This window comes from Pelophylax lessonae (assembly GCF_965119305.1).
Source record: "Pelophylax lessonae genome assembly, chromosome: 3".
NCBI classification, from domain to species: domain Eukaryota; kingdom Metazoa; phylum Chordata; class Amphibia; order Anura; family Ranidae; genus Pelophylax; species Pelophylax lessonae.
The window spans coordinates 637683428-637700300 of record NC_138770.1 but is presented as its reverse complement, the minus strand read 5'-3'; the positions used below and the strand labels follow the sequence as shown (position 1 = coordinate 637700300).

Sequence of the window (16873 nt, the reverse complement as noted above, 5' to 3'; positions counted from 1 at the left end):
ATAGGTGGCACTCCAGGGCAGAGCTGAGGACTTTCCAAACTTTGCATTTCAAAAGTAACAAATCCACGAGGCAAGCTGAGAAAAAAAATAGCAAAAAACATATGCTTTGCCAGGGCGCAGGCCTGCAGCCTTGGAGCGTGTCCGCTTCAAACCAGTGAGATGTCAATACCTGTAGAACTTTTGACATAAGGAAGATAAGTGTGTATAATGGAATGAAAGCAAAGTCTTGTAAATATTATAGATTGACTGGGCCACCCCTCTGGCTTGACAGCGTTAATGCTTCAGCTGCTGATGGGCTCCATTTATTCCAATCATGGAAAGTAACACAGTGTACTCTTCGTTTTCCGGGTCCAAAGCAAATGAGATTTTAGACAAATGCGTTAATTCATCTGTTATGTTTAAAGAACTACAACTGCTACATAAAAACAGGTTTCTTTATCGGATAAATACTCAGTGGACATTTTATTAGATGCACCTATCTAGAAAGTGATGGGCATCCCCATTTGCCTTCAGACAAAATTATTTTCAGCTTGAATTCAACAAGGTAAAAATGCTCCTCCAACAGCTGAAACTGATCCTTAATGCGTTACTAAACCTACAAGAGTAAAATCAGTCTGTATATGCAGTAAAGCATGCTTGTTATACTCACTGTGGAACCTAAGGAGTTAATCCTCCGCATTGTGTAAAAAGGCTGTTTGATCCTGTCTTCTCTGATCCTCCTCTTCTTCCCCAGTCCCTAATCCATCTTCTGATAGTACAGAGCCTTGGGGGCACTCTGCACATGCTTAGTTTTGGTGTATTGCTAGAGAGTGTTTTCTTTTTTTCTTGGGAGTGTACATGTGATCATCACAGGGCCAATCAGCACTGTCCAGATAGAGGGTCAGGGGTCTTGCAGCCTCATAGGACAACATTCCTCCTACAAGCTTTACCCAGACACCGATAGAAGTCACAAGACTACTATATACTGCTGATGAGAAAAAGTTTTTAGCAGTTTATAATTATTAAAAAATTGCTTGTCCGTGTACTGTGGAAGACCAGATATAGTGATTGCAGGCTCCTGGGTTCAGTAACACTTTAAAGAAACCCTGTTTCCAGATCATTCATTTTTAACAAATATCCTCCCATAAGGGTATGTATCGCATTTCTTGTATTTAGACATGTTATTTACCTGTAAGTCTTCCTTGTCTCAAAGGCCTGAGACTGCTGCTGGGTACTGCCATCTTGGAAGTAATGTCAGCAGCCCCAACATGGAGCTGCTGCGTCCATTGCAATAAGGTGAAGGGAGGGGTTTAGGAGCTGGGCCAGCACACAGAGTAATTAGATATTCCTAGAAGGGGCTGCTCCAGCTAAATGTAACCTATTTATTTCCATAAAACGGTAAATAAATGTAATGCATCCACTGGTTTTTAGAAAGAAATCAGCATATCATCAATGGGAATGTGGTCATCTATAGAGCTGCAGAGATCAGCAGGTAAGTGGCTGGCAACTGCAGAGTTTAGCCGGGAAGTGGCTGGGTTGAAGTAGAGAAGAAGCGCTGTAGTGCTGGGAGCTTGAAAACAAGCTATCCTGCTTGTGTGGTAGCTTCCAGGCCCCTTCAGCTGGCTCGTCTCCATTCAAGGATGCCGTCACTCTATACAGGGAACCTGGTTACGCGTTTCGGGGCTCTGCCCCTTTGTCAAAACAATACAGGGCTGTTACATGAGTTTTACTTTCTCTTTTGTTCATCGACAGGCACAGCGCTCCATACATTATAACTACTGGGTTATATTGCCTCCTCCAGGAGTAGGACTAGGCAGAACAAAAAACACCTGGCTATACCTATGGGCCGTCCTCAGCTTGGTATATAACCCCCCTTTCTGCTCTAGGTTATCAGTTTTAATCTGTCTAGTCAGGAGTAAGGACCTAGGCTCCCGGCTGGGATCTCTGGTCATAGCAATTTTTTCTCCTCCCTTACATCTTTTTTGTTTTTTCTTTCGGGAGATCTACAATCAACTGCTGGGCTGGGCGACGGGCTGGATAATCTAGATCCAGTGAGCGCGTGCAGACCGTAGCTACGCGCTGGGTTGGCCGCGATATAGCCTCAAGGACAGAGGCTGGCTGCGAGTTTAACATGTCGCAGAGTCAAATACAACCGGGCTTGGGTCTGAGTCGCAGCGGTCCCTTTCCCGACAGCTCCCCTACTTCAGTGGCGATGATTCTGTCTGGAGCGTTACCCACACCATGGAAGGGTAAGTACAGTCCCCCCCTCTCCCCTTTGACTGTTTATTTTTGGGGTGGACGCGTGACTCTGCTGATAGGTACCCTGAGCCTTGAGGGGATCCTTTAGTGGTGCCAAAAGATCATTTTTGTACTGCAGGTTCTTCCTTTCCTTATGGAGCCTCAGGGTCACATATCCCCCCCTGACCCCCTCATGGAGGTGGCAGGTCCCTCGGAACCCCAGCTTCCCATGGTGGCACTGACTGGGATCCTGCCGTCCTTAGAGTCCCGGGTGCAAGTGGCGTGTGGGTTAAGGCCCAGGAGGAAACGCCCCCCCTTCCCCTGCTCAGTCTGTCTTGTCTGAGCCTGATGCCACTGTGGACGCGGCCCCTCCAGGGGGGCTTAATATCACACCCCCAGATTCATCCTATAGTGAGGATATTTCCTCCATGGTCGCAGCAGCGAATAAAAAAGCGCTTGTAGACACACTTATCACTGCAGTGCTTGAGACTTTAAAAATGGAGGATGCAGCTGATGTGTGTCGTTTGGTACTCATAAGTCACCTCGACAAGGCTCATTCAGCATGAAGGTGTGCCCTCACCCATATCTGGGGTGGGGGGAAGTCTTTGTTGATTTCCAGACCCGTGGACTTCCCTGGTACAAGACTAGTGGGTCCACAAAGTCATATAGTCCGGCTACAAGATCGAGTTACGTTCTTACTCTCCGAAAAAGGTTCTTTCCTTCCTTCTGCTTACAGGGTCTTTTTGGGGTGGTGCAGGACCTGTTACTTCAGGGGTGATTGTCCCGGTTCTGACATTGGAACGTTTTCAGGGGTTTTACTCAAACCTGTTTGCAGTTCCCAGGAATGAAGGCAAGGTACGTCCAATTCTGGACTTCAAGGTGCTGAACTGCTTTGGGCGGGTGGAGAAGTTTGGAATGGAGTCCATTCACATGGTTGTGGCATCCCTGCCTCTATCGACATAAAGGACACTTAACTTTCACATTCCAATATGTGCCGGTCAGCAGCGCTTCCTCTTTGCCGTGGGAGAGGAGCATTATCAGTTTGTTGCGTTACCCTTTGGTCTCACCTCCGCTCCTCGGGTCTTCACTAAAGTGTTGGCCCAGGTGCTGGCCTTGTTACGTCAACATGGAATCCCGGTACTGGGCTACTCCTTCTGCTCTGGTGAAAAACCTGGAAATCACCATATGAACTCTGAGGCAGTTCGGCTGGTTTATGAATTTTTAGAAGTCTGCTCTGGTTCAGTCCCAAAGGTGGACTAATCTGGGTCTGACTCTGGACTCGGCCTTGGCAAGAGTGCTCCTTCCTCTGGACAAACTCATTCCTCCGGACTTGCATGTGGGTGCTGGGCCTGATGGTATCTACCTTCGAGGTGGTTCCATTTGCACAGTTCGATACGAGGTCCCTGCAAAGGGAGATTCTGGGCAAATGGGACAAGAATCTGCAGTATCTGGACAATCCGATCCGGCTGAGCCAGGGAACAAAGGGGTCCCTGATATGGTGTGTTCATTCTCCGGCGCTTCAGCTGGGCAAATCCTTCCTCCTCTTGTATTGGACAGCGGTCACCACGGATGCCAGCCTGTCCCAGCTAGCAATACACTCTAAACTAGGCATGTGCAGAGTGCCCCCAAGGCTCTGTACTATCAGGAGATGAATTAGGGACAGTGGGAGAGAGGGATGTTCACAGAAGACAGGATCGAACAGCCTTTTTACACAATGTGCAGGATTAACCCCTTAGGTTCCACAGTGAGCATAACAAGCATGCTTTACTGCATATACTGACTGATTTTACTGTTGTTGGTTTAGTAACTCTTTAATGGGCATGTTCAATAAAGACACTAGAAATATTAGATTTGTTTGTGTTATCAGCTTACATACAGTGTTTGACTTAGATGAGGATCAGATCACATTTAATGGCAAATGATTGCAGAAAACCAGTTAATTCCACAGGGTGCACATACATTTTCATGCCACTGTATCTGACCACGATGGTCAGCAGGACCATTTTTAAATATTTCAATATTCTTGAAAGCATTGGAGGCCTGAAAATTTTTGGATCGTAAAGCTGAACTCTGTCACTTGCTAAACACACCATAGAGTGTGCAGTCCTTGTTTTCAGGCTAAATAAATGTTTTCTCATTTCTCTGCACTCTTTTAGGTTTTCTACAGGTCCTCAGGGTGATGAAAGAGACGGGTGTGGATCTTGACTTGGATACCTTTAATTATGTTGCTGAGATGTTTGCAAATGTTGAATCTCCTGAATCCATACTACAGGTACAATAATCCTTTTTTTTTTTTTTCTTCTTTTTTATATATTCTTTATGTAGAAAGAAGATGTGTACAATATAAAAAGATATGCAATTTAACATTTCAAAGCAATGTAACAATCATCAGAATGTGTTTAAATCTATTGTACAATTCAGCAGGTATTGTTTAATCAAAGCTGCAAAATTAACGGGATTGAAAACCATTTTTGAGATGTTTTTTTACTTGCTAAGATGTATATATTTGAGTGATTAGGTTTACATCTACTGTAAGGTGCTTTATATTTTTTGTGTAAGAACGTTTTTGCATCAGATATGGTGGTCTGCATTTTGTCACATTTTCCAGTGCAACATATTGACAGGACAAACACAACTGTTTTTAAATGCTTTTTTCAGCCTTTTCAAATGGAGAATTTAAAAACCCAAATCCGGCACATAAAGAAATGCTATACTGTTACGTACTTTGTTTATGGTCTATCTCTAATTTAGAAAGCAAAAACGAAAAAAAGCTAATTTTTTGTTTTTATTTCTTTAATCAGGAGAATGACTTTCAAGAAGACTTCAATAAGCTTTACCTATCTGCACTAAAAGTTGGACTATTAAACCGAAATCTAAAACGTGTTTATGATTTATGTGAGTATATTTATGTTCAATCTAAATATTCCAGGCATTTTTTTACATTTCTGTATTTATAACATAGCCATCAACTCCAGCCAAAAAAAAAAAAGTTTTAGCTGGAGCGCTTGTTCAGTGAAGCACAGCATACATTTTATGTAATCCACTTATTTTTACCATAAAGAATAATGTGACCTGATGTGGTAGATTGCTGCTAAATGCGTGTGTATCAACAACAGTTTGTTATACATTCCTAAACGCTGCATTATAAAATCTTTGTGTAAAAGGGTGTATACTAAAAGTGTTAGAGCATATAGATCCCACTATGCCAACACACTAGCAGCGCTAAAAAAGTCCACAACTTATATGAACTGCAAATCAATAAATAAGTACATAAAATATATGTGCAGGAAAACCATAAAGTTCATGAATAAAGTCCCAGTGTTATCCAAAAGGATGTAAATCCCAAGACTGTGAATCCTCAAGAACTCGTCACCAACCGGGTGTACAGGAGACCTCCACCTCACCACCGTGTGCACCCTTAAGATTGGGAACTCACCAGATGCAAACTGTAAGAGCGCCAAATCAAATGGATTCAACCTCCCGACCTCCTCCAAAAGCAGGATAGTTGACCAGGGTCAGGACAAGTTAGGTGTCTTCCAGATGATCTCCTCAGCATAGCACCCGTAATGCATGTAAAGTAATGAGGTCACCTAGCGTAATCCTGTATAACAAACTTTATTTCCCAACACATACAAATCCCTCACACATTGCACTTACAGACGTATATACATATCAGCGTAGAACAAAAGAAGGAAAACCTGCGTCCTGTAGCCGTTCCCCGTCGTGGTGGCTCGCTGCTCGGTACCCAGCCTCGAGCCTCCGGGTCTAGCGTCTGACGTCCGCTTCCTACGTGACCGCGTGACCACGCTGACGCGTTTCGTCAGCAAATGATTTCAACCGAGGGCGTGGCCGCGCGGCTAGGTCACTCGTATTTAGCTGTATTGCGGTGGGCGGTACCTATGACAGGCCAATGACGTGAGTCCGTTACAACTCACGTACTTCCGCCCACTCCGCAGACTTTCTACATGTACATTAGTACTTCCGCCCTTAATCAGCGTCACCGCCATCACTGACCAGATCAATGCACACCCTTCGTTATCCGTACTCACGGACACAGGGGCCAATCTAAACCCAGATCATCGGCGGATCATACAGCCAAGACAATATTCTATTTGTATTAGCACAATAATAATATGGTACTCCGCCATGACATAATGGTATTATAAAATCTTTGTTTCAAATGGCAGTATGAAAATATATATAATTAATTACTCACCAAGGATTATTATAATAGGTTGTAAAATTCTAAAAGTTTCTACTTTTGAGTAACAACCCTAAGTGTTTTTGTCTACTTAGCTGTTAGCTCCTTAAGTAAGAGAAAGCAACTCTTTTAACACCCGTAATCTGTATTGTATCTTTGTTTATGAAGATAAAGCCATTACTGAAGGACTTGCTAGACAGAATTTGCTTCAGCCTGGGTTCACACTAGATGCGATGTGAATTTGAATCAAGTTTGCTGCGTTTTTGGCACCGCGTCTAAATCGCAACCTGTCCGTGCGAACTGATTGCAGAGTGTATGTTAACACCCCGCAATCGGTTTGCAAAACGCAGTGCGATTTGCAGAATCGGATGTCATGGGTGTGAACACCCATGCGATCCGATTCTGGTGCGGACGAGGAAGGGACCTCTGCATCAGTTTGGTGTGAATGTGGTGCGATTTGAGCCATACAAATCCATGACTCAAATCGCCTCCTAGAGACACTGCTTGTAATTCACACAGGAATGTGTTGCGATTTCTGTGCAAATTACATGCGGTATCCTGCAAAGCAACAGTATGAACCTGAGCTTAAAATTAACCCATGTCCAGGACTGTGTGCATTCAAATGTTCACACTTTCTGAACAGGCAGTAGAAGTACTTTAAAACATTCATCTCTGTTCCTGTAAGCATTGTGGAACAATTTATCTTCCAAGTTTACAACCGAGGCACTGAAATCACAGCTCCTTTCCCATTTTTCTTCGGAGAGCAGAAACTTGGCAGCCTGCTAGCCTTCTATTGTAAACAAACACCAGATACTAGAAAGCTGCAAGAAACCTGCTAAAATGTTTGCTGTGATCTTTGCTAATTAAAGTGGTTGTAATGGTAGAAGGTTTTCGATCTTCATGCATTCTATGTGCGGCAGCTGCCCTCAGCCCCCTTAATACTTACCTAAGCCTCATCTCAATCCAGTGATGTTGCATGAGAGCGTCGGCTGTCTCTCCCTCCTTGTTGGCTGACAGCAGTGGGCGCCATTGACTCCAGCTGCTTTAATTCAAAGTCAGCGAGCCAATGAAAGGAGAGAGAGGGGGATGGGGGCGAGCGGTGGCTACTTGTTTAAATGGACACATAGAGCAGCGTCTCAGCTTGGGTGCCCCCATAGCAAGCAGCTGCTAGCTGTGGGGGCACTCGGCAGAAAGGAGGGACCCAAGAAGAGGAGGATCTGGATTGCTCTGCGTAAAACCACTGCAAAAAGCAGGCAAGTATAACAAAATAAAAAATAAAACGACTCAAACGTCACTTTAATGTGGTTAAGGTTAAAGGTATTTTTCCTTAAAGTGATTGTAAATGATCACCTTTTAGAACAACGCATTTAGTTTAAAAATAGAAATAAAAGGCAAAACATTTTTGTATAGATTTAAAAAAAAAAAAACTTTTTATATACCTTTTTTTCCCTTTTGTTTGTAAGTGATCACATTCCCTCTGTTTTCAGCTGCATAAGAGCTGGGGGGAGAAGAAGCAGCAGCACACTGAACTTCCCAGTGAATGGCTGGGCAGCGGGGGCATGTCAGGACAAGTCTGATCATTGGAGGAGAGCACACTGAAATCTCAGCATAGCTTGGGAACATAGGAAAGCAGAGAGACTGGCAGGAGCACCAGGGAGTTCACATAAAGGAAACAATACTAAAGACTTACTAAACACTTATCCTAATACTTGTACTAAATACTTACCTGCTCTCTTTCTCTTCAATGGCTTAGAGACATTGGCTCCTGCTGTTGTCAATCACAGCCTGTAAGGAGAGAGTAGGGCTCAGGGCTGAGCTTCTCGGTCTGTGTCTATAGACACAGACAGCACAGCTTGGTATTGAGCCCGTAGGTGTGCCCAAGTAGGAAGTGGCTTCCTGTGGTGGCACACTTAGAAGAAAAGATGCCATGAGCCCCCAGGGGGACCCGAGAAGCAGAGGACTGGGGCTGCTCTGTGCAAAACTATTGCACAGAGCAGGTAAGTATAAACCTGCTTGTTATTTAAAATATCCAATAAAAAAAAATTGCCTTTTATTTATATTCACTTTAATGGCTTCACAGTCCAAGCACATAGGGAAGGTCAGTGCTGGCCTGTTTTGAAATACTTTTTTTTGCTTGTTCAAAATGGGTATTACAGCTCGGCACTATCGGCTTGTAAACAAGCAATAGCCGCCGTAGTTTGGTTACATTTCTAAGAGCTGGTTTTCATGCCCCTGTGATTAAAGCGGAGTTCCACCCTATTTTTCAACTTAGCATTTTCTGTTAGCATAAAATAACCTAAAAAAGAATTGGATAGTTATTTTTTTTTTTTTTTTTGTTTCACTTATCTTATTTTTTCTGAAAATTAACTTGCCTTCCTTCCACTTCCTCCCTCTGCGGCCGCGGCCCCCGACGTCACTTCCTCCTGGGAGATGTGCGTCATCAATCCCAGGAGTCAATGCGCCTGCACCGGTGTCACTCGTCACTTCAGTGCAGGCGCGTCATTCCCTGCTGAACAGCTTCTGGGCATGCACAGAACCAGCTGCGGGATGATGCGTCTACTCCGGAAGTGACGAGCAGGGCATTCTGAGACTCCGACATCACGGAAGAGGACACAAAGAGGGCACGCTCCGGCTTCAGCTGCCCACACCTGAGATGGCAGCGCTGGACAAGACATTTTCAAGGTAAGTATTTCTTCTTACAGGTAAGTTAAACGGGGGACAGTTCAGAGGCTATAGTTGCTTAAATGCACTAACCCTGACTGTCCTAGGGGTATTTCTCTGTCGCTCATTGACAGACGTAGTCCTCTTTGATTCACATCAATAGGGTTATGCTGCCCTCTACAGGAGTAGGACTAGGCAGAAAGAAAACGTTCTGGCCACACCCTAGGGGCAGTCCCAGAGGGTATATCCTCTTCCTGTCTGCTACAGGAAATCAGTTTTTTTCTGTCTAGTCAGGAGTAAGGACCTAAGTTCCTTGTTTGGATCTCTGGTCCTGGCAAGATTTTTTAGAAAAAACTTTTCCTTTTAGGTAGTTTTTTGTCTCCAGTTTTTCCTGTGAGATCTTCAAGCAAATCACGCCGGATCTGGGCGACGGGCTGGATGGTGAGATCCAGTGGTCACCCCAGCCGGCCTACGAGCGCGCGCAGACCATAGCTCCGAGCTGGGTCGGCCGCGACACATTCAAGTAAGTATGCGTGGCCCGGCGACGGGCTGGATGTTGAGATCCAGTGGTCACCCCGGTTCAGCCTACAAGCGCGTGCAGACCATAGCCCCGCGCTGGGTCGGCCGTGACATAGTCCCATTGGGGGACTGACCCTGCGAGTTAAACGTCTCGCTTGGACGCCAGGAACCAGAGAGTCAAGGCGTCCGTATTGGTCGACAGCCCCCCACCCCGGTGGAGAGGGTACTGTGAAGAGAGGGTGCCGTCAGCCGGTATGGTGAGTAAATGTTCCCCCTTCCCCCCTGTGGGGTCTTTGGGATACGGGCCCCTCTGTGTATGGTTGGATCCTTTCTGACATTAAAGTTCCCCCTTGTAGCCTATGACATGTTCACATATCCCCTGTGATAGTGTGATCTGGTTTGGGAGCTGACACTCCAGCAGGCTTGGTTTGGGAGCTAACACTTTAAACAAACCTCGGTTTGGGAGCTGACACTCTAGCAACCTTGGTTTAGGAGCTGACACTCCAGCAGGCTTGGTCTGGGAGCTGATACTTCAGCAAGCCTTGGGTTCTCTAGCAAGGAAGCCGAGTTCGATTTGCTATAGTAAACACATAGGAGGTATAGCCTACCTTAGATCGCCATACTCCCACAGGCCGACAGGCCGCCATCAGCTGTTTTCAAAGCATGCAGGCCGCTGTACTGGAGGAGCCATGCTAGATCGGCTGTCCGCCGCCATTTTGTTGTAGACCGCATGTCTGCATTGTCTACACAAGCCGCCCGCAGGTCACGCAGGCCGCCATTTTTTCATAGCCTATTGTCTCCTGCATGGGGGCGGCCATGTTTGATGTGCCCAGCAAACCTCGAGGAGCAGCTGGGAACGCCGGAAGGCGTACACAGGGGGCGGAGCCACTTCCTTTCACCCGGGAAACCTAGTGCAAGACTTCCCAGTCTGCACAAGACAACGCTGACAGCAGTTTTAATAAGAAACTTCTTTGCATCTGGTGGTGAGCCCTTGGGGTCTCTCTCTATCTGTGGGGGTCCAAAGCAGGTACGCTGAGGGGCGCTATTGCGCTGGTGAATTAAAAAAGGTATTTTTTTATTTAAAAAAAAAAAAAAAGGTATGCCACACATGTATCTCCACCTGATCCCCTCGAAGTGGCTGCAGGACCCTCCAGTTCCCCACTTAATAGTGAGTCATTGTCAGCAGTTTTGGAAACTTTTTGTCTATCCCGGGTGGAATTGGCTTGTCAGGGACAGGGCGCAAGGAAGCGACCCCCGCCTACCCCCATTTTCATCTGAAACTTCAGATTCAGAGTCTGAGCCTATTCCTGCAGTTGCAGGTACCTCATCTGGGGTTTGTGACTCGGGTACTGTCTCTTCAGACAGTGAGGAAGATGTTTAGGCATCTACCATAGCCCGAGAGGAAGCGTTAGTAACGCATTAATTGTATCTGTTCGGAGGTTACACCATCAGAAGTAGCTGATACTGAGATCCCATTTGGTACTAATAAACGCACCAAAATGGCGAAAGTATTTCCCTTACCCAAGTGTTTCGGTAATGTAACTAAGGAGGAATGGGGTCATCCAAGACGAGCCCCTACTATTTCCTAAACGCATTAATAGGCGTTATCCGTTCGAGGAATCATTCCTCAAGAGATGGATAGTACCATCTGTGGTGGATTTTCCAATCTCCAGATTGAACAAAGCTATGGTTATCCTATTGGAGGATGCTCCATCCTTTAAAGATGATCGTAAGGTGGAAGCTGTGTCTCGCGCCATCTTTTCCCTAATTGGGTCAGCTTTCAGACCAGTAATTGCTATTGGTCTAGAATGGACCAAGTGGCTTAGAGGGGAGAGATATCCCCCAGGCGGTATCAGATCTGGTGGAACAGATGATACAAGAGTTACAGTTTGTCTGCGACGTTGCACTAGACGCCACTCCACTATTGGGGCGAGCATCAGGTTCAGCAGTGGTCCTCAGGCGTACACTGTGACTAAAATATTGGTCGGCAGACCAAGGCTCCAAGGAAGCTTTGGTTAAATCTCCCTTTTCAGGGTGTGCGCCTATCTTGGGGCCAATTTAGATGAGATTATTAAGGATCTCACTAGAGGAAAGAGCACTTTCTTGCCACAAAGTACTAAGGGTAAAGGATCCCGTCAGAGACGGGCGCCTTCTTTTTCCGCTCATAAAAAGCAAAGTCCTCCAAAACTCCTTCGGGAAGTTTTTTTAAGGGGCGTTGGTCGGGCAAGCAAAAGCCCGGCTCTTCCAGACCTGAAGATAAGACTACTAAGGCCTGAAGGTGCGCCCCCGCCCATAGCTGGGATAGGGGGACGTCTTCGCCGGTTTCCGGATCCATGGCTTTCCAGAACCTCGGACAAATAGTTCGCGAGGTCATACGGTCAGGTTACAAGATTGTATGTCAATCTCTCCCAGTGCGATTCTTCCTTTTCAATGTTCGACTATCCCCGGATCACTTAAGAGCTTACGGGGGGCAGTCACGGATTTAATGCAACAAGGAGTGGTGGTCCATGTTCCTTGGACAGAGCATTTCAAGGGTTCTGTTCGAACCTTTTCACAATACCCAGAAAAGAGGACAAGGTGCGTCCAATTCTGGACTTAAGAGCATTCAATCCTTTTTGTCAGGGTACAAAAATTCAAGATGAAGTCCATTCGCACAGTAGCGGCCTCCCTGCGTCAGGGGGATTTTCTGGCGTCCATAGACATCTAGGATGCCTATCTTCACTTTCTTATTTATGCAGGACATCAGCGTTTCCTGCGTTTTTCCGTAGAAGAGTACCATTATCAGTTTGTGGCGTTACTCTTTGGTCTCGCCTCGACTCTCCGGGTCTTCACAAAGGTGTTGGCCCCAGTCTTGGCGTTGTTACGACAACGGGACATATCGATTCTAGGTCACCTAGACGATCTTTTGCTCTGTGCGGCTCTATTACTAAACTTAGAGATCACCATGACCTCTTTTGCAAGAGTTCGGGTGGCTGGTGAACCTGCAGAAGTCATCTTTGGTTCCCACCAGGAGGCTGGAATATTTGGGTCTAATTTTAGACACATCCAGGCTTGCATGAGGGTCCTGGGTTTGAGGGTGGCTTCCTTTGAAGCAGTACCATTTGCCCAGTCCCATACCCGAATCCTTCAAGGAGAGATTCTTCAAGTGTAACCGGAATCCAGATTCCCTGGACAATCGGATCCGGCTGAGCGAGCGGACCAGGGAGTCCCTGGTCTGGTGGATTCGGTCTCCGATGCTCAGCCAGGGGAAGTCATTCCTACCAATATTTGGACGCTTATCACCACGGATGCCAGTCTATCCGGGTGAGGAGAAATTCTCGGCTCAGGGGCTTTGGTCCCTGGAAGAGTCCAGGTTACCGATAAATGTATTGAAACTGAGAGCGATCAGACTTTGTCTGATTCACTGGACCGAGCAGCTCCAGGGCAGCCCGGTTCGGATCCAGTCGGACAATGCCACAGCAGTGGCTTATGTCAATCATCAAAGTGGCCAGCATTCTTCATTGGGCGGAACGATTGTTCCAGCTCTCTCTGCGGTATTCATTCCGGGGTTGAATTGGCAGGCAGATTATCTCAGCCATCAGATTCTGGATCAAGGGGAATGATCTCTTCATCCAGGGATATTCCACCAACTGTGCCTCCGTTGGGGCACCCGGAATGGGAGCTGTTGGCATCTCAGCTCAACAGGAAAGTGCGGAGGTTTGTGGCTCGCTCCCACGATCCTCTAGCAGACACCGCAGACATGATGATCGCCCCGTGGGGGCAGTATCAGCTACTTCCCTCCTCTCAAGTTACTGCCGAAGCTTCTTCGCAGGATAGAGGTGGAGGGAATCCCAGTTATCCTGGTAGATCAGGACTGGCCTAGTCGGGCCTGGTACGCCGACCTGGTCAGGCTGGTCGCAGACGTTCCTTGGCGACTTCCTCTTAGGGAGGATCTGCTGTCTCAGGGACCGATCTTCCATCCTGCTTTACGATCGCTGGTTTTAACGGCCTGGCTATTGAGACCCAGGTGCTGAAGGACAAGGGATTGTCAGCTTCAGTTATTCCTGCTCTAGTTAAAGCAAGGAAAGCGACTTCCAGAAAGATTTATCATCGCACATGGAAGTCTTATATTGCGTGGTGTGAATCCCTTGGGTTCCCTCCACGTTCTTATTCGGTGGCCCGAATATTGTTTTTTCTGCAACAGGGAGTTGAGCAGAAGCTGGCCTTGAGTGTTATCAAGGGTCTGTTTTCAGCATTAGCTATCTTCTTTCAGAAGTTTTTGGCTACTCATTCCTTGGTGCGGAATTTCATCCAGGGGGTGCGACACCTGGCTCCGCCAGTGCGCGCGCCGTTACCACCCTGGGATCTTAATTTGGTGCTGTCGGTTCTTCAGAAACCTCTCTTTGAAAATATCAGGGAGATTCCCTTGCTTACTTTATCCCAGAAGGTGGCCTTCTTGGTGGCTATCACTTCTGCACGCAGGGTGTCAGAACTGGCTGCATTATCCTGTTGTTCCCCAGATCTGATGGTTCATAGGGATAAGGTTGTTCTTCATCCGAATCCATCCTTCCTTCCTAAGGTGGTTTCAAAGTTTCATTTGAATGAGGACATTGTATAGTCCTTCCTATGTCCTAAGCCCAATCATCCTCGAGATTTTGCGTTGCATTCCTTGGATGCAGTTCGGGCGATCAGGATATATTTGAATACTACGGATTCAATTTGTAAGACGGATTCACTGTTTGTGATCACGGATGGCCCTAAGAAGGGGTTGCCTGTTTCTGCTGCGACCATCTTTAGATGGATCAGACAGACGGTGGTATAGGCTTATTCTATCTAAGGGTCGGGATCCCCCGTTCCCTGTTAAGGCGCATTCTACTCGGGCGCTTAGTGTTTTCTGGGCCTTCCGCCATCAGGCGTCAGTGGTTCAGGTTTTCAAGGCGACTACTTGGTCGTCGGTTCATACCTTTACAATATTGTATAAGGTTTATGTGAGGGCATCTTCAGATGCCTCTTCTAGCCGCAAGGTTCCTGCAGGCCACTGTTTGAGGAGACTGTTGGTCTACCTCGAGGGTTTGTTGGGTAGGTCTCATCTGTTTGCTCGATGAGTCCCTTGATACTTCTGCTTGGCTCCGGTTGGGCCTTCTAGATTGGATTTTGATTTCTGTCAATCCCACCCCTCATTTGTGGCACTGCTTTGGGACGTCCCTATTGATGTGAATCAAAGAGGACTACGTCTGTCTATGAGCGACAGAGAAAATTGGATTTTTGTAAGATCTTACCGTAAAATCCTTTTCTCTTAGCTCATTGACAGACGTAGTACCCGCCCCTCTATCATTGAGTTGGGTTGGGTTAAATTCTCTGACACTGCTTTGTGACAGAACTGATTTCCTGTAGCAGACAGGAAGAGGATATACCCTCTGGGACTGCCCCTAGGGTGTGGCCAGAACGTTTTCTTTCTGCCTAGTCCTACTCCTGTAGAGGGCAGCATAACCCTATTGATGTGAATCAAAGAGGACTACGTCTGTCAATGAGCTAAGAGAAAAGGATTTTACGGTAAGATCTTACAAAAATCCAATTTTTTTGTTAAAGTTTTTTTAGGGAGGCTGTAAAGCCACTGATCATTTCTATTATAAAAATTGGTGCAAACTGTGTAAAACATTGTATACAGTATATTTAAAATAAATTAGAAAATGTAAAGCCCCTGGTGTACACACATGCATAGACTTGCACAAATGGTACACTAAACCTTTTGGTATCATCAAGTGTAAAGGTTCTTGAAGTGTCGCCTATGGAAAGTTTTGGGGTTGGTAAATTTGCCGCTGTTTCACTGCCACATGCCACAGTTTTATGTTTTATCGTATTTGCCTTTTCTTTCCTTGAATTGGTTTCATCTTTATATTTTACATAAAATTTTAGGATTTGTATGCTTGTGTACTCTAAAAATGTATTTGTATTATTATTATCCCCTTGCCATTGCCCCCAGGCCCTTTAAAGCGGAGTTCCGGGCACAAAATTCAATTTCTAATAATTACTGCATTGTATTCCTTACTCTCCGCTGAGTCAGAATTGGATATTCCCATAGTTTTTTTTTTTTCACTTACCTGTTTACAGAGGTTTGTATACTCACCTTTCAAAGGACTTCCTCCCTCCTGTGCCTCGGCTCTCCTCGTCACTTCCTGCCGCAATGCGTCCTGGGAGCTCTTCCTCGGCCCTCCCATGATGCACTTTGCAGTCACATGGGCGGCCGACCACTGTTCTCATTTCTTGACTCACAGGCCTACGCCCACTGGAATCAGGAAGAAGGGAAGACATTTCCCCACAACGGACTCGGCAATCCACAACAAAGATGGCGCCGCACATCAGAAATTATATAAAGTAAGATTTTATTCTTGCAAACTCATTATTTCACCATTCTAACCAGGATTAGCGGATGTATCGATGTGTAAGGGTGATTGTTAGGGGGAGATTGAAAAAAAAAAAAAGATTCTGTGCCCGGAACTCCGCTTTAAGAGAATCTAAAAAAGGAGGCAGAGACAGGCTTTCTGATTATGTAATCGCTGTGATTGGCGGTCACATAATTGCAAGTTTGCATTGAGAGCTGCCCTTGACAGCTCAGTTACTGTGCTGAGAGTGCACAGTGGAGCGTACTTTCAGCACAGAAAAGGCGTTCCTTATGAGCGCACGTTTGTGGCCACTTGGCATTGACGCTCAGCAGCCACATATATGCACGCGGTTGCCGGGAACAGGTTAATAATAATGTTTTACTGAAAATATAGGATTGATAAACAATTGTGATAATATCATATGATATAAAACAAATGCAACTACTGTACCATCTATTTTTTTTGTGATATTGAGTGCATTTTAATGTAAAAAACAAAAAAGCATTTTAGCTTGTGTGCAGGAAAAAAAAAAAGACTCTGACAACGAAATGAAGCTGTGCATACACGAAAAGCATAAACTCTTTGACTAGGTGGTGGGGGGGCTTATTAAAGCCTGAATCCTTTTCCATTAAAAATCTTATATTTGCTTAATGCTTAAAATGACCATTTCAATAGGCTAATGCACTGTGATTTTTTTTTTTGTGTCTTTCAGTATCGTCATCAAAAATCCCTTTTGTGAAGGACACAAGTTTTATGCACACTTTATTCTATACATTTCCAAGGTAAGGGCAAAGAAAAGGGATTTTTCCTGGGAAATTTCTTTATAGGAGGATGTACTCATTTTCTGTTCTGGGGACCACTGCCAATGGAATTTAATTGCCTTAAAGCGGTTGTATACTCAAAAAAACAAAAC

At 45.7% G+C, this 16873-nt stretch overlaps 1 protein-coding gene across 1 annotated transcript in view; it reads left to right on the top strand.

Moving 5' to 3' along the window:
• LRPPRC (leucine rich pentatricopeptide repeat containing) overlaps positions 1–16873 on the top strand; it is a 402453-nt gene that overhangs the window by 67597 nt on the left and 317983 nt on the right. The window contains exons 12-14 of the mRNA XM_082250995.1: positions 4374–4489; positions 5019–5112; positions 16673–16742. Of these exons, the coding sequence (XP_082107121.1) occupies positions 4374–4489; positions 5019–5112; positions 16673–16742 (280 nt within the window). The remainder of the gene's footprint in view (positions 1–4373; positions 4490–5018; positions 5113–16672; positions 16743–16873) is intronic.